The sequence below is a fragment of the Aedes albopictus genome, chromosome 1 (genome assembly GCF_035046485.1).
Source record: "Aedes albopictus strain Foshan chromosome 1, AalbF5, whole genome shotgun sequence".
NCBI lineage: Eukaryota > Metazoa > Arthropoda > Insecta > Diptera > Culicidae > Aedes > Aedes albopictus.
Genome location: NC_085136.1, coordinates 108,462,460 through 108,481,446, shown reverse-complemented (window position 1 = coordinate 108,481,446; position 18,987 = coordinate 108,462,460). Strand labels below are relative to the sequence as shown.

General features: G+C 38.3%; 1 protein-coding gene across 4 annotated transcripts in view; it reads right to left on the bottom strand.

The window, feature by feature from the left end:
* Positions 1-2,474: 2,474 nt before the first annotated feature.
* Positions 2,475-18,987, bottom strand: part of LOC109432987 (protein takeout) — a 71,149-nt gene continuing 54,636 nt past the window's right edge. For all 4 annotated transcript variants that reach the window (XM_062845164.1, XM_062845165.1, XM_062845166.1 and 1 more), the window contains exon 5: positions 2,475-2,910. In XM_062845164.1, the coding sequence (XP_062701148.1) occupies positions 2,594-2,910 (317 nt within the window). In that variant the 3' untranslated portion in view covers positions 2,475-2,593. The remainder of the gene's footprint in view (positions 2,911-18,987) is intronic.

Sequence of the window (18,987 nt, the reverse complement as noted above, 5' to 3'; positions counted from 1 at the left end):
ATTTATAAGATTGCACTTTTTGTGTGCTTAAGTTTTGCCCAAAAACCTAGTTTAAAAAAATATTTTCCTTAATGTTTCTGCTGCTGTGTTCCTAATGTTGCGGTATCCCATATGATTTCAATGGGATACCGCAACATTAGGAACCGAAATTTAATTTTACCTCCATAATAGGAACAGTGTGCCTATTGTTCTCTCTCTCTCTTCTTGGCGTAACGTCCACATTGGGACAAAGCCTGCTTCTCAGCTTAGTGTTCTATGAGCACTTCCACAGTTATCAACTGAGAGCTTCCTCTGCCAATGACCATTTTGCTTGCGTATATCGTGTGGCAGGCACGAAGATACTCTATGCCCAAGGAAGTCAAGGAAATTTCCTTTACGAAAAGATCCTGGACCGACCGGGAATCGAACCCGTCACCCTCAGCATGGTCATGCTGAATACCCGTGCGTTTACCGCCTCGGCTATATGGGCCCTATTGTTGTGGTATGCGATTATTGATCGAAAACAGAGAGAAACGATAGTTTTCATATTTTTCCCAGCAAATTTGGATAGAAAACTACCGACTAACGTTTTGAAACCGTTCAGTAGATGGTACGATCATATTTTTTTGAATTAATTTACCTTATTACCACAACGATCGGCACACTTACCCTATATGTTAAACATCGTAATGTCGTTTGTGGAGCCTCGTAGCCGTCTGGTTAGGGTCACCAAGCTTCTAATCGCACCATGCTGTGGGGTGAGGGTTCGATTCCCGCTTCGGGCGCTGAAACTTTTCGTGAGAATAGTTGTGTCTCCGTATCCACTGGTGCATGATCCGTATGTCCGTTGTCTAGTGTTCAGTTTCGTTCAGTCTGTACAGCCTTTGGCTGGAGACGGTGTCAGTGTCTTTTTTTTTGTATAACGAAGGAAGCTTCTGTTACACTCATAGATTTTAGAGTGTAATCACAAGAACGGGTTGGATGACCTAGGATATCCCAACAGATCTGATACTGTCTATTGAATTTGCAGAAGACTTACTGGACATTATAGATCACAAATAGTAGTTTTCTATAATGAAAGAAGTTACCGTTACTCCCGTAGACTTAAGGATCTAAACTCAAGAACAGTTTAGATGAGCTAGGATATTCCGACTGATCTGATACGGTCTATTAACCTTTCAGAAGACTTACTGGACATGATAGATTAAAAATCGTAGCTTTGTATACTGAAAGAAGTTATCGTTACACCCGTAAATTTTGGGATCTATACTCAAGAACAGTTTGGATGGCCTGGATATCCCTTCTGATCTGATACTGCCTTTTGAACTTTCAGAAGACTTATTGTACATGATAAATTACAAATCGTAGCTTTGTATAATGAAAGAAGTTACAGTTACACTCGTAGACTTTAGGATCAAAGCTCAAGAACAGTTCGGATGAGCTAGGATATCTCGACTGATCTGATACGGTCTATTAACCTTTCAGAAGACTTACTGGACATGATAGACTACAAATCGTAGCTTTGTGTAATGGAAGAAGTTACCGTTACACCCGTAGACTTTAGGATCTAAACTCAAGAATAGTTTGGATGACTTAGGATATCCAGAACAAAATATTCTGCATGATATCTACCCTTTTTATGCTATTGAGCACCAAAACAACAGAAAAACGTAGAAAAAATTCCATAATAACGCTTGGAAAAATTCCGGCTTCAAAGGGTTAAGGAGTGGGTTGTTAAGTGTAATATGTATAACCAATCGTTCCATACAAATTTTCCAAATTTCTTTAAAAATATATTGAAGCAAGTTATTCATCTTTAAAATTTGTAATTAACAAAAAATATGTTTTCTATTATAGGTACGTGGTGACATCTACTGTCTTCAAAAGGTTTTTCGCGCCGTAAGTAAAAACTGAAAATCATTCAACCCATACCATACCATCAAAAACAAAATTCGCAAATCAATCTGCACAGATCACATCACATCACACGTGTTTTGCCACCAAACAGATCGCACAGCAAAAACACGGTCGTCATAAAACCCGAGAGAAGGGCGAAACGGCCATGAAAATGGCCTCCACAGAGTTCTTCGCTGAACGCAAAAGTGAAATCGAAATCATCTGAAATTAACAGGCGGCCAGTCTGTGCAACGGGCAATCTCCCCCTACTCGGTTGGTACTTATATCGCGCGCGTTCGCCGCTCTGTCTGTGCCTACTGAAGCAGCAGCGGGGCTACAGCATGACCAGTCGTCGTTCGGTCGGTGTCAGTCGAACAACACTGCGCTGCTGGTGAAACAAGATGATGAACGTGTGTGAAGTTCACACTGACTGCTGTGAACCTACCCTTCACACATAGGAAGTTCGTTCACAGCCAGGAACGGAGTGATCCGCAAAAATCAGTCCCCATGGCAGTCAGTGGTAAATGTTGGATTCACGTAGGAAAATTCATGGCACTTGATGTCAAAATTCACGGCTTTCGGGTGAATAACTTCATTAGTTCAGTTTTACGAAACACGATGGAAATTTATTTACATACACAACAAACGGTTATAGGAATGATGTTGCAATCGATACAAAATGAATTCACGGGGATCTTACCTTGCCTGCCGGGCGTGCTCAACCCGATCGCGGTAGATCAGCCACGAAATACTCGGCCGGAAGTTGGATGAAGATGTTTTGCATGATGGCCAGCAGGATGTCCTCGATGGTTTTGGCAATGATGGGCTTCAGCGCTTCCGAAACGGGTCGCCAGTTGTCGTTCAGGTACTGGTTGGTGCTGTCTTCGAGAACTTTGACACCCTCGAACAGGTTACCCATGTGCAGCTTCAGACCGGAAATGGTGTAGTCCACTTTGGTGGCCGTGACGTTGTAGAACACGTGGTTGTCCCGCTCGTACAGAGAGGTGGTCGTCTTCATGATGATGTCCATGTCACCTGTGGATGATGTGGAAGAAGTTTAAGAACATTCAAAAGCCCAAAATGTATGATTTAGCCTTGAGTTAAACGTTGTGTGATGTAGTTTATGCGTGCACTTTGAAATTGATCTCCATAGAGATAAGAAACTTTACAACGGGGAGCACTGGAAAAAAGAGTACGTGCTCAAATTGAATGACCAAAAAAGTTGAGTCCGCATCCCTCAGGTTTAGACCGTGAACATTGATTTTAGACTAAAACAGCGACAGACATTCGTTTAGCCGTGCCCAATTTATTTTATTTCTTCAAAACTGTTACCACTTTTCGATCTTTTTTGGTTTTGAGAGCATCTTAATGTTTTGGTTGTAAAATAGAGGTTAATAGAAAATTTTTCGTTGAAGCAAATTGGTAAATTTTTATAATTCCAAAAAAAATAGTTATTTATGCAACAAGTTGCAAAATGATGATTTTTTCAGCACGAGTTGTACATTTATCCAACGAGGCTTGCCGAGTTGGATAAATACAACGAATGCTGAAAAGATCGAGTTTTGCAACGAGTTGCATACATTTTTTTTGTAATTACGGAAAACATCCATGGAGTACAATCGTTTCTAGCTACACGCGCGCATTCCGAAAAAATAGTAAGTAGACGTCCACGTGCATAAGCTAATTTTCCGATCAAGTAGTCAATTCAGTAGACCAACAGGCCGATTTGACTGTCACAAAATTTCAAGTTTCCATACAGTTCAGTCTGGCACTTTTCCTTCAAGGAGGAGATGTTTTCGATGAAATAATACCGGAAGTGACCTCCGGCACATGCCTGGACATGAAACTGATGGACATCCGGCGGATTCACTTTACTAACGATGGAAAACTGTGCAAAATGGTGTAAAATTGGCCACTCAAGCAACAGTGCCGAAAAGTACTACTTTTCGGCACACTTAAGAGTGCTGAAAAGTAGTACTTTTCGGCACACTTGTTCAAGTGTGCAAAAGTAGGCCGTCTCGTTACCCTTACACAGACGGAAAAATGAATACTTTCGCAACGTAATTACAAAAATTTTAATTTTCGAAACCAAATGCAAATCTTAGATCGACTCTTAATGTACGATTGTTCGTTTTGATGTTTTTTACATTATGAGAAATTGCTCCCAAGGTATTCAAACTTCTAGCATGAACTAATTGCTTTATCCTTTAAACTTTCTTTTGAAATAAATCATAACAAAAACCAATGTGATTTAAAAGTAAATAAAACACATTTATGGTAGATTTCATCAAAATCTATGATCAATCCATTTGTTTGACCATTTCATTGTTGCATTTTGCATGAACTTCTGTTTTAAAATAAAAAAGGTAAAATAATGCGACTCTTCTTACAGTTTTTTGTCACTTGAGTGTCTTCTAATTCATCAATAATGTTTGTAATATACCTCAATATATCAGAAGCATTTAATTTAAACTAGCCGAAAACATATATACCTATTATTTTCACGACATTTTGTGCCACAATTTAAATATTGCCAACTTTAATTTTGTACCAATTTTTCAGAAAAACTAATAAACATTTGAGTGTTTACAGTAAATATTTTTCATGAAAAATCATTTTCCATTATTTATCCTTATCAGGTAAGAGTTTTGTAATATTTCTTAGAATTTCACAAATAAATCTAAATAATTATATTGCGTAAAAACGGCTATTTCAGTCTTCATTTATGACGATTTATTTTATTCTACCCGACGTTTCGGCCATGAGTTTTGGCCTTTTTCAAGGGAAAAATTGTCTATCATCCTTGTCCTTGTTACAATTTGCAAGAGACAACTATAAACTCTCGAAAAGAACGCACACAATTGCAATGTGATTCTATCGAAAACCAAATCTTCATTTACCTTGGCTAAACGAACGTCCACACACTTCGAAATTTGGCAATTTTATGCCGACATATTGAAGTGAGCTATATGACACAAAATTAGGTTAGTTCTTATTTTTACATGAGGTCTTTTGGTGCCGATTTGTAAATTTACTTCTCCAAAGTTTGCGTTTGTTTTTTTACAATGAGGCTGTCCATTGTCATCATAACCTCTTGATTCTTTATCGATTACGCATGAGAATATCAAACGCATATTTCGTATAAGCTAACTTGATTTCTACACACTAAGATTCAGATGTTCCAGCTCAGTTATTTTTTCACTGAGTTCAGTATTTTTCATCTTTTTACTGAGTTTTCAACAGCAGATTTATCTCGGTACACTCAGTAATCGTATTTACCGTGCATCAGTAACTTTTGACAGTTTATTAGCTGAGCTCCATTAACGGAATATCCTCAAAAGAAATAACCGAACGAACCGAGTTAAATCTGCTGTTGAGAACTCAGTAAAAAGATGGGAAAAATACCAAGCTGATCTTAGTGTGTAGTTTTCTTCATTTCACGTACAATGATAGAAGAAATTCTTGGTACATAATAACTTTTCACTCTGCATGGTTGCGATTCTGGAGGACCTTCTCCACCTCACTGATGCTTTCGTAACAACTATCACGTCACAGGTAACAGGACGCACATATATGTTTTCTCCGTTGTTATAATAATACTTACAAAACAAAGCATATACATAATACTTATTTACTTACAATCACTATTTTAGAAATGATTTTCCAGTGGTCTACAGCGGACTCCACACGAGCATCAATACTTCATCAATATCGGTACTGTTGGTCGGAATTTTCATCAAACCTTCAACTTAATCGTAAGATTTTCCAAAGATACATTGGGCAAGCCATGAGTTTGACGAAAGTTCCGACAAAAAGTACCTATATTGATAAAGTATTGATGCTCTTAACTTGTTTAATAAAATGTTGTTTGACAATTACCCATCGTCGATAGCGTGGCTGTGATGCGTCTCCAATCGTGTAAATTTAATGCGATTGAGACCTAAAAATTAGTCCTTTCCTTTCCATGTATGTGACAGAAAATCTGTTTAACGAAGTTGGTTTTGTCAACAACGTCACCAAATTAAGAATTTCTTAGTGTGTAGGCAAAAAACGGGCATTCTAAGAATTTGAATCCTTGTCTTCGGTTCAGTGTATGTGTTAGCATTATGTAGCACCTACTTATTTAACCCTTATGTGGCCGACAGGGTACCCGGGTACCCAGCACCCATTTAAAATACACGGTGTAGAAAAAAGCAAAAAGTTTGTCGGACACATAACGGTTAACTTTATCAAATACACTATCACTACGATATAAAAGTTTTTTTTCCAAAAGTTCATTGAGAAATTGTTTAAAACTGTAATTCCCAAAGCGGGCAAAGTCGGACTGTACTGAAAAAGGGAGCAAATTTTTCAATGACTAAAACTATAAATAGTATGGATAAACAATTGGATAAACTTAAGTCTCCGGCATTTGCACAATCACGTGAATAAAATATCTTGCAAAGTGTTTAGGTTTTTGTCTTGAAAATCGACTCAAATGTTTAAAATCCTAAAGTTGGTTGATGTTAACGATTTTTATTAGTGTCTCAGAAATAAAAAAAATAATAAATGAGTCTAACCAAATTTAGTAACGAATTGTGTTTGTGATTCAGTCAAAACTGCAAGTCAATGCTACTTATTATTATTAATATTTATTAAAGACACTTTACCACTTATGTGGCATTCGTGTCTACAATGCTACTAGTAAGATGCTATAGTTTTCCGAAGTCATTCCTTGAAAGTCTGGAAATCTTTAAAAAAAAAAATGTTGAGAGGCTCCTATGAATGAGGAAATTGCTTTTGGCAAATGGCAACAGTGAAAACATGCTAAAATTTATTATAGGTATTCCAGCATCGGTTCCAGTAGGAACCTCCTGGAGATTCACTTAAGAGCGTAAACCGCTGATTAATTATCATCCTGATTATCGCGATCACCGAGGCAATCTTGGATTATTTCATTCACAATTACATGAAACATTGCAATAATCAGATAATCATGACTTATGCAGTATTTTCATCTGTTTAGTGCATCCCCTAAATATTGATTCCAGCACGCTTGCGTTTTTCTTCTTCTTGATTTTCGTCTACTACTTCTTCTTCTTCTTCTTCATATTGTTCTTTTTCTTCTTCGTATTCTTCTTCTTCTTGGAATAACGTCCTCATTTGGATAAAGCCTTTCCCAGCTTACCCAGGTAATCAATAAGCAGTTAAAATGGCATTAATTCGGCACTATATGCGCCTTTACAGCAGGTCATTAAATGCTAATTTGCCATATATGCGCCATAAGTGCTAATTAAATGCAGGTTTTGGCCCAATATACGGCTGATTAAATGCTTAAATTTCCTATCCCCCAGATTGTCAAAAATAAAAACAAAATATTTTCCCCTGCCCATTTTACGGCATCCCTTTCTCTTCTATTTTGTTTATCCTCACTCTCCTGTGCAACTTTTGAGGCTTGGGGGAACGTTTTGGAATGCTGTTGTTGTTTTTTCGCTAATTTCGGCGAAATTGGGATTTGATCCCTCGATCCTCGGGTTAACGATGGTGCTGGACCGCGCTACGATGTAAACTATAGATGATTAGATAACACAGCGCAACATTTTTTTGTCTCAAGAGCAAACTTATGTGTCTCCGAAGGTTTTTGGGCCGCTGAATCCGAATCCGGGCTCAGATTTGCTCCAACACGTCACAATCTTGAGCTATACCTCAATTTATAGGGCAAAATATGTGATTTTGGGCTTTTTTGACTGCAAGCCATTAAGCATGGAAATATTTTTTTGAGAAATCAAAAGGTTAATTGGTCAATCAACATCTAAATTAACAGTTCATGCAAAATATTTCGTTTTACCTAATCAAATTTGATAGATTTAAGCATTTTATGTTAGTATGAAAACTTGCATGCAACTTTTGAAGGGTGACTTGTATGGGAAATATCGTACCTAACATAAATCGCTTAAAACCATCAAGATCGCTTTGGTAAAACGATTTTTTTTTTGCATTAGTCGATAATTTAGATGTTAATTGACCAATTAACCTTTTGATTGCTCAAAAAACATATTTCCATGCCTAATGGCTTGCAGTCAAAAAAGCCCAAAATCGCATATGTTGCCCTATAAATTGAGGTATAGCTCAAAATTGTAACGTGTTGGAGCAAATCTGAGCCCGGATTCGGATTCAGCGGCCCAAAATCTGTCAGAGACACATAAGTTTGCTCTTGAGACAGACCAAAAGTTTATTTTTGTTACGCTGTGTAATGTGCGTTGATTTTTTGATCTATTTAAAGTTTGAATATTACACCGGCTTTTGCTTCGTTAGATATGCTATGGGGTTGGCATGTGCGGATAATTAAATCGAGCATAGGATGCTAACCAAAACCATGGAGTTTATTTACCAAAGCATGTTTTCCATTGTTTTTAGTAGCTACTTTATAAATAAAAGGATACGCAAATGATAATGGCATCTACAGCCGGGGTACGTAAATTACAAAGTGGAAATGTGTTGTGGGTTTAGCATCACTCATCTCACTTAGGGCCTGTCCATAAACTACGTAGACTTTTAGGGGGAGGAGGGGTCTGGCCAAAGTCTATGCTCCATACAAATTTCGAAAATTTTGTATGGACAAAAGTCTACGAGGGGGGAGGTGGGATACTGAGATGGCCAAAAATGAGTCTACGTAGTTTATGGACAGCGCCTTAACAGTTTCATGGCAATAAAGTAGCAGTTATTCTGCTTGTTGACCAAAACATGTCGTACATCTGAAATGCTACATAACTGCTGTCAGATTTTAAGTAGCCTTTCAATTGCTTATATAGGGCAGTTTAGCAGTCAAACTGCTATGATATGGCAGTAAGCAGGTCGAATGCAGATATACATCAAAATACGGCTTATTCAAATGCTTATTGGTTACCTGGGTAATGTTCTATGCGGAAGTCGAAGAAAGTTCCTTTACTTTTCGTAAAGAAACTTTCTTCGACTGACGGATCTGGACCGGCTGGGAATTGAACCCGTCACCCCAGCATGGCATGCTAGATATCCATGCCTTAGAAGCTGTGGCTATATGGGAATTTAATGCAAGTCAGTCGTTCGATGGCTCAAAACTCATGATTTCTCATCCAAAATTCGATGGGCACTGTGCCGATGGCCAACAATGGATCGTCCGCCTACGGATACTCTGGAAATGACTTCAGTAGGGACTCCCAGGGGACATATTCGTATTTTTTTTATCTACTTCCTCTTCAGCTTACGCTTCAGACTATATGTACTAAGACTGAACGTCTATGTAAGTTTCTTATACTAGCTTTAAATCTATCTCAGCATTTCACTATCATTTCATATAAGGGGCTGTTCTTAAACCACGTAGACCAAATTTTGGCCATCTCAGACCCCCTCCCCTCCCCCTCGTAGACTTTTGTCCATACAAAAAAATAAAATTTATATGGAGCGTAGACTTTGGCCGGACCCCCCCCCCTCCCCCCAAAAAGTCTACGTGGTTTATGAACGGCGCCTAACTAACTAATATTTAACAAATTAAAACACACTTCTAGGGGGGTGATTCTGGAACAACGAGAACGGGTACGGCGCACAGGAACAAAGAAGCTAGCTTGTTGTAGATCAGGACAGACAATTCGATTTACTTAATATGTCGTAAGTGAACGTTCTCCGAAGGAATACTAGGCGCGTTTGTGAAGTCTCAAGTTAAACTAGTTCACATCGGTGCTCGTATGGGGGAAGCCTCAGGGGATCATTCCATGGGAGTTTGCTGCGTAGCGAAAGCCTAAATCTTTTTCAAATTTGGTAAAGTTTATTACCGTAATCCGGGGTAACATTGATCAGAATTTTCGATCTTTCTTGAATAATTCTCTTGTTAAAGCAAACGTTACATGTTTTATATTTTCAAGCAAGTACTGGCCCTCTGTGTTAAGCTACTCGAAAAAGTATTGTAAAACTTTAAAACATGTTTAAATAGGTTTTTTAATCTAAATTTTGATTTTGTTGATTTGGGGTAACATTGATCATGTCAGTGATCAATGTTAATTTGTGTTGAAAATACCCTTACTTACTAAATTCGGGGTCGCTGATTTCGAATATGTCGTCCAAATTCTTACAAATTATGTACTTTTTAAGTTATTTTAGGATTAAAATTCTCTAAACCACGAATAACACCTAAAAATAGGCAATGGCTTAAGAAATTGATAGCCGACTTTTAATATATCGTATATTTTACTGAAAAAGAGCATTTTCATAAAAGTTTCGTTTATTAAACCCAACTCTAAGATATCATACTGAAGTAATACAGTGATTTCAAACCTCATATTGTATCTAGTATTCACGCCAAGCATGAATGTTTGACAATGCATCTCATTGAGTTACGAAACACAGTTATGGAAAAATCGATTTATTTCAATGTTTATGAAATTTAATATTCATGAATTGCATGTCATTTGTGCTTGTTTGAACATTTCCCGAGGTGGGTCAAGCCGATCAATGTTACCCCGCTGATCAATGATACCCCAGATTACGGTATTCAAACTTTGACACTTTCATTGCCATACCACTCAAAACACACCAGTTCTATAATTTAAATGTGTTGTTGTAGGGCGGCAAAATCAAGAATAAAGCCGATGATACGATTGATCTTAGGATCGCCGCGTACATGAGCTGATGTGAATTCAGTCTTTGGCGCAGGCCATTAACCCTCGAGCGATCGCGCTGTTGTATTTTGTACAACACGTTGAAAAAGTCTCGCTTTTTGTATTCAGCATTAGCGTGGTGCTGACGCAGGTAGTCAACCGCGCGAGTTACGGACGGTTAATAAAAATAATGAAGATAAGAGGACAAAGGTGGCTCCCTTGCGGTACACCAGATGGAGTTCCAAAACAAGCGGGATTGAATCCCAGTTTTACGAAGGCAGAACGTTCACGCAAGTATGAGCGTAGCCCCTTCACCAACCAGCTTGGAAAACCAAGACGCTCGAGTTTCTTCAACGTTAGTTCGTATGGGACAATATCAATAGCTTTGGCAAAATCTACGTCCACTTGGCAGCATTTTTCCATGCTAAAGATCGGTGGCTCAAAATTCATGTTTTTTTAACCAGAATGCAAAATGCACTATGGCGATGACCAATAATGAATCTAGCCACTTTCAGATACTCCAGCGTCGGTTTCAGTAGGGACTACTAGGTGATACCCTCGATTTTTTTTAACCTAATCGTTCAACAGTTCAAAATTCAAGATTTTTCATCCAGAAGTCAATAGGCACTATGCCGATGACCAGAAATGGATCTGGATTCTTTCGTTTACTCCGGAATCAGTTCTAGTAGAGATCCTCAGCAAGCAATTTTAGGGTTTCTTGGAACTAGTCTAGAATTTATAACAAACTCCATGGTGAAACTCATAACGATAGTTTTGATGAAATCTTTGTAAATACTTGACGAACTTATGCAAACTTATGCAAGTATGAGCATAGATGATCGCACAATCGTAGTTGCTACTCTGTGATTGACCAGAGAAATCGAAATTGTTGAGCTTGGGACTAGCTTACCATTCTCAATGTGCACAGTTCGAGAGCTCCCAACTTAACTCTCGACTCCCGACAACTTATTTTCAAAATGCTGGCATTTCGTCAATTTTCGTCCGGTTTTATTGAAGTCGCCCTCAATCGATCATAAATTGGTGCGAGTTTATTATACTAAAGTGGCCATGTAATATCCGGAACCATTCCGGAGATATTCCGGATTGCGAAAAGCAATCGAATATGTTGCGATACTCACCCCAGACAGGAGCGATGCATGCACAACAAAAAATACCTAATACAACACTCCTTGACAAACCTCTGCAAACTTATGGGAAACAAATTCAGAAGTCTAATATTTGCATTAGGGCGAACGAAATAAAAAAAAAATAAACTTCAATTGGGCTTCACGGTTACATAATCTTTAACCTTCTTCAGAAAAATTGACATACATACATACATAATTAAGGGATCAGTCCGAATTTTCACTTTCAAAAAAAAATGGTCAACTAGCTCAAGCTGTAACTTTTCGAAAAGAGCATCAAAAAATCTCAAATATTCACTATAATTTGATTAACTAGTTGTCTATCAATGGCCCAATTTTGTAAAAAAAAACTGGGCTATACTACATGAAATAAGAAAGAATCTAGTAAAAGGCATAATTATACGACAGCCAACATTGATCTGTTTTATCTCTCGATTCAATGTACCGAATGATATTAAATTTCCCTCCATCTCCATCAAGCACGCCTTTATCGTCACCATAGAGAATAATTTGGGTGGGCTACGCACCCAGGAGCGACGGAAGGCTAAAGCCGGGATAGAACGAGCAAAAATACGAGGAGCCAAAGCCAGAGCCCGGCAGCGCTAATCGGCTCTCGAGAGTTGAGAGAACGCCCATGTAGACGAGACAAAAGAGTGTGAGCGCCCAGACATCTATTAACCAATTCGTAGTTGGAACGTTTGTTTGAGCATTTTGGAAACCTTTTCCAAGAGTCGGCCACGCCGTCAACACCTCAGCATGATCCGCCAAAGGTTCGATGCATTACCCGTGTCAACACCGGAGCTCTATCATGGCAGTAGATAGAAACAGTCATTCGTAGCATGAAATCAAACAGAGCCCCAGAGTCGATCGCATATCAGCCGAGATGCACAAAGCTGACCAACTGCTGCATAAATTTTTCTGCAACATCCACAAAATTCCTGGTCGACTGGATGCAATGCGTCTTAGTAAAGGTGTCCAAAAAGGGTGACCTGAGTTTATGCGATAATTGGCGGAGTATCATGTTGGTGTGCATCGTGTGAAGCAAATCAATGGATTTCAAGAATCTCTCAACCGCGTAACCCATCAGGATATCGTAGGCCCAGATACTCATGGCAGCGCAGCCATGGCAGCGCAGCCATGGCAGGTCAGATCGGGTTGCACGTGGGCATCAGTTCTTGATGTCTGCCAAGCAGTTGGGCGCGGGCGGGGTTGATCCTGCCCGCCTTCCGAGGACAAAGGGAGTGGCGAGGACCACTCGAGAAACTGGCTAAGCGCCAGCATGTTACCGTGATGGACTCTGCAGAGCGAGTCATCGATGTTCGTTGCTGCTAGGCTACGGCAGCTAACATTGAGGGTGCGATATGCACTAGCCCCTCTCAGAAGCAATACCTTCTTGGTGGTTCCGGAGAGACGTAGGGTTTGGCGACCATAGGAATGTGTTTTAGTGGGTCGAGGAGAGAGTAGTCCTGGCTTTTACTAGTGTTGTAGAAGACGGCCTTAACCCCACACTACCCTAACCTTCCTGTTAGGGTGTCTGATGAGCAGATTTATCCCCCTATGGTTTAGAAGAAAAAAAAGGACATTCCTTGGCCTTAGGTCAAGGCGATGGCGTGCAATTTCTCAGAATGGAGATCTTTCCGACCAAGGAGGGTGCGAGACGTTATAGATACTGTACGTATTTTATCATTTACAAAAAAATAATCGATATAAAATTGACTGAGTGTAGCAAGAAACTGTCCAAAATAACTGCTTAATAGTTTCATTTCTACGAGTACTATCCCCACATTTACGACGATGCACCATTCCTCAACGCTCACACCTCGATAAGATGATAGCGATTACAATGAATTCGACGCAATACTGAACTGCCACCCAAGAGTCCATGTTTGCAATTAGCAAACCGTCGTCGGTCGTATAATAAACCTTCCAAATTGAACACCTTACTATGAAGCGGACTTCTTCCATTCATGATGATTTTTCATGAAGCATTTGCCGTGAAGCCACAGTCAGTCAGTCAGTCGGTCATCCAGGCAGAATTCAACAGCGAAAAATAAACTACCCCGACACGGCGCTGCTGATCCGCCAGTCGGTTTCTACTCGTCCACCCTTCGCCCTAGCTAGCTGCAAAGGCACCGATCGAAATCATTTGTGAACGCTCTTATCTCGCTTGCTTGGAATACCAGCTCCGCTTCCAACTCACACCGTGCAAATGAACCGAACAGCAGTCTACGGTAGGGTTCAAGCTTGAGCATGACTTTTCGTCTGAAATCATACTCGCAGAACGAACGATACTTCCACCAGAATCTATTTTGCGCCTTCTCCGAATCGTCAAATCCAACTGCTCGCCACTCTGCAGCCCTAGTACGCTTAGTTTACGAATGTATAAAATCTACTCACTTGGGGCGCGCAAGTTCGCTATCATCTGCGCCTAACCGTTCTCCCTAACAAGCCGAGTTTCATTATTGCATTCACTGACTGTATGAAAATGATACTCGGCCGGCTCGCATCTAATTCATGGCGAAATGATTCCTTATGGTCACTTTTTCGAATGATTCTCTCCGGATGTCATGAAGGTTGTTTTTTGGATGACTTTTTCGATGGCCCAACCGATAAATTTGCTTTCACTCCATGAACCGATAAAAAATGGAAATGAAATGTTCATCAAATCTTGATAATTTTAGCGGTTAATCCAATCAGATATGCATTGATTCCTTTATTTAGTTTTAGTAATTCAAAAAAAAAGCAACGGCGACCATTAAATGACCACGCCTTAAAGAAATACGCTTAGATATATGTATTGTGATTGTATCTTATCACCAATCAATAGTGATGTTTAAAACCTATGCTAGAACGATTTGTCTGTGAGTGACATTAATCTATCTTCAAAATATAATGCAGTAATAGATGCTCACTGGATACGTTGGTATGATTATTGATCATGTAAACTTCGCACTACATCCATATGACATGACATAGTATTTGCAGTTGAATCAATAAAAATCGCTGCGTTGAATTCACCCCTCAAGTTATACTATCCTGAGCACGTCGAATACCGTACGATACACTGCTCTATGGTATACTTGTACTGCTGCTGATCTGCAAGCAAGCGCAAACAGACTTCGTTTCGTCGAATCGAATTTGCTTCAACGCGAGTTTTTAAATTTCGCGCCCATCTAGCAGTAGTGCCAGTAGCAGCAGCATTAAATGAGCGAGTTTCCTATAGGTACGGAACGCAAAGTTGTTGGCGGTATAGAAAGAAAAAAAAAACGCTTCCGACCTGCTGGGGTGCTGAGCTCTTGGTCAGCAAACGTACTCGGCGCAATCTATTGAACTTTTTGTAGTTCCCCTCTCTCTTGGCGGACGTGGAATTGTATGCGTTCGAAGAAGATACACGCCACCACACCCAAATGGCGAGAATCGGGCAAACTTGACCGCAATGCTGTTCGTTGCGTTTCGGAAAATGCTCCTGATTTTAGTCTATATGGTAGCTCTATAAGCGTATCTCTTTGTATCATCTTGTGAGCAAATAGGCATTCCTGATGAAAAGGTTATAGACACCGCAAAATTATTCGAAAATAATTTTATTGAATAATAAAATTAAAAATTGTCGTTGTATTCGTCATTTGTCACCGCTCTACAATTATGTATTGATATTATTTCGATGGTTCGTCATTTATTCTTGGCGAAAGAATCATAGTAAAATTCAAATCTTCAGTAAAGTATGTTATAACGAATTGGAATCAATATTGCTTATTGCATATTGTAAATCATTGGAACATGTATCTTTACCGACAAATTCCTGGAATTATACCACAGACAAACAGACGTAACACTCTTCAAACGAATTGGCGTATGTATTTAACGATCAATTCAAATTTTATTTGATTTGCGCGATCCTTCCACCAGAGGCACTAGTGGTCGATCGCTTTGACGTTTGCCAGTGTACACGTTGCTGAATGATGCAAACGAAAATTACAGGCGATTTGTGTAGTAGTGTGCGTGTTAGCAAACGTCAAATCGAAATCCATCGTGGCCGACAGTGTCTTGCGCGGTTATACCAACAGGTGGCAGTGTGCTCATGGAAAAGACACCGAGCAAAATATTTTGATGAATTTGCTTAAAGAGTTACGTCTGTTTATCTGTGATCATTGGCGTATCTAGGATTTTTTCCTAGGGGGTGCCAGTTTCAGTGGCTTCCAGGTTGTTTTGCTTTTTTTGCAAAAAGAAATATCGATCCACTTTCAATTTCTCTGTACATTGATATACTACGTCACGGGACAAATAAGCCCGAAAATTTAAACGCGCTATATTTTAAAGAACAGTTTTTTTTTGTTTTTGAAAAATCCGAACCGTTGTACTGACTTAACACTCTCGCCGCCATGTGAGGTTTGAGAACTTGATAACTTGATTACCTATAATACATGGAATTTGTATTTTCAGTTTAAACTTTACAATCACCACAACCCCTTTGTGAATTGAATATATTGATTGAGAATACATTTTCAGAGCAATTATTAGAAGTGTAAATCTCGGAAACTATCAAATATCCACAAATTTGCGTTTAACTTGTATTCATCGTGACATCTTCTTTGTTTTATTGCATGATAACAACCCTTATAAAATAGTTTTCAAGAACAATTGTAAGAGTTTTTTTCTCCCATGTTGTGGAAATTAAGCCACTGCGTCCAATAAGCTGAACTTTTGTGGCATTGAACTTGTAAAATCAGAATACATATTTGCATTTTTGGTTTGACCGCAACATTAATAGCGAATTTCGATTTTTCTCTTCAGGATTCTGATTCTATGCTATAATATAATAAAGAAATTTGTGTTTTCGGCAAAACATTGTTTCGGTAATGCCTCAGGGAATACTCCCGCAATTTATTTGGAAATTGTTTTGCAATTTATTTGAATAAAGACTTCTTTTAGAAATCTCTCAGTAATTCCTTTGAATTTGGCAAATTTCTTCGGCAATTTCTTTAAGAATTTATTTGTTAATATGTCTGAAATTTGATACTGAACACCTTTTACGCATCCTTTGAAAATTTCATCGGAAATTACTTTGGAAATTTCTTTGGCAATTCCAGTAGCAGTTTATTTGTTTTTTTTTTTTTGTTACTTCATTAGCAAATCCTTTGAAATGTTTTCTCGGGAGTTTCTTCGCCAATTTTTTAGTAGTCTTTCAAGCGATGTTTTGTTAATGTGAACAATTCTATTGATAATTGCTTTTTAAAATTCTCTTATTGCTCTTCAGGCAATTCCTTTGGGAATTCTTTTAGTGATGCCTTTGGTGATTCATTCGACATTGACTCTAGGAACATCATCACAATTTTGTTTTGGAAATGTATTCCGCAAGTCATTCTACTTTTTTTCGATTTTCGTCGATTTTTTGGACTTCCATTATCTATGCTATGAGGTTTTACTTCACCAATTCTTTTGAAAACTCTTTCGGAAGTTCTTCAATAAATCGCTTCTATAATCAAAATAGAAATTCTTTAGACAATTTCTTCTAGATTTCTTCAGTAATAATGTAAGGAATTCCTGTAGAACACCTTGGACATTTCCGATGTTACTTGCATTTAAAATTTATTTGTGAATTTTATCAACAAATCCTTTGGAAATCTTTTATTATTACTTTAGGAACTTCTTCGGTAATTCCTTTGGAAATTGATTCGGCAATTTTCTAAGAGATTTCCTTCGGGAATTTCTTTTAAAAAAAATTTCTGTCGGTTCTTTAAAAATTCTGTCACTGCAATTACTTTTGGAATTCTTTCTAAATTTTCTTCGGAAAGGGAATTTCTTCAAAATTTGTTTGTGGAAATTTTTAAACAATATATTTTGGAAATTTATTTTGAGATTGGATTCGGCCAATTGCTTTAAAAAGTCTTACTATTTTTATCAGGAATTCCTCTGGTAGTTTTTTTAATTTATTCCTTTGGCAACTACTTTAAAAGCTCTAAGATAATTTCGATGGATTTTTTCCGGCAACTTCTTTGGGAATTTGTTAGGATTTTTTTTTCGTGAATTTCATAGGATTTTCTTTAAGTAAGTCCAGTTGAGAATTTCTGAATTTCCAGTTCAGCAATTTTTGGAAGCAATAAATTTAAATACAATTGAATTATAAAGAATTCCAAAAGTAATCACGATAAAATTGCCTGAGAAATATGCAAAATAACTGAAAAAGAATTTGCTAAAATAGTTACGGAGGAATAGCCATTGAAATATAGAAAAAACATCCCAAAAATCCAAAGGAATTGTTGATTGCATTCCCAAGAAACGTATCAAGCTGAATATCAGTTTCTTAAACTAAAGCTTGCTTATGAGTGGTTTCTTCCTCTCCTATGAAGCTTAAATGTTTGTTGGGTTGCAATGAAACTAACGTAGAAATTTTCAAAAATAAAAAAACACCATGCCGAAGGAACTCTCAAAGAAATGGCCATATTGCGGTTTAGCAAATACGGAGCCGTGTGTTATCGAATCCCACCAGAACGCGATTCTTTTTTCACAAATTCATCTCTCATTTTGTCAATTAGCAACATTCTGTGCCTTCTAATTAACTACAAGTTTTTCCCGTACATTCCTATAAAATTTCACTAGAGATTTCTCTAGTATACATACTAGAATTTCTCTGGAAATTCCAACTATTCCCAAAATTCGTTTAGGGATCCTCTAGAGATTTCTATTGGGATTCCTTCAACTAGAATTCCTTGAAGAAGGTCAAGATGAGTTCGAGGTGTAATACCATGATTAATTTCTAGAGTAATCCATGAATTCCTGGATGAGTCTTTAGAATCGCTTATGGACTTCTAAGAGGAGTTCCTGGAGAAGTCCAACAAGAAATTTTTGGAGAAATCCCAGATTTTTTTTTAAAGATTTCTAGGAGGACACACACTTCTGCAAGACTCCTAGGAAGATTGTCTTGAATAATCCCAGCAAGTTTTTGAAGGAATCCCTGGAAAAATCTTAGTAGAATCCGTAGAAGAATTCTGGGAGGTATTACAGTAAGAATGACTGGAGGAGTTCTAGAAGGAATTGCTGGAAGAACCACAGCAGAAATAGCTTGAGAAATCCAGCTGAAATCTTTGGATGAAGGCCAAGAGGAGTTCTGTAAGAATCCCATGGGAAATTTATGAGAGAATCCGTGGACAAAATATCTTGGATAAACAATCTTGGAGGAATCACCGGAGAGTTTCTGAAGAAATCACAGGAAAAAAGGAGGTATTCTTAGAAGTATTCTGGGATGTATCACTGTAGAAACTTCAGCTGAAATCCTAGAAGAAATTTCTAGAGAAACCCCATCAGGAATGCCGGGATGAGTCCAAAGAAAAAAAAATCCTTGAAATACCCAAGGAAGTCCC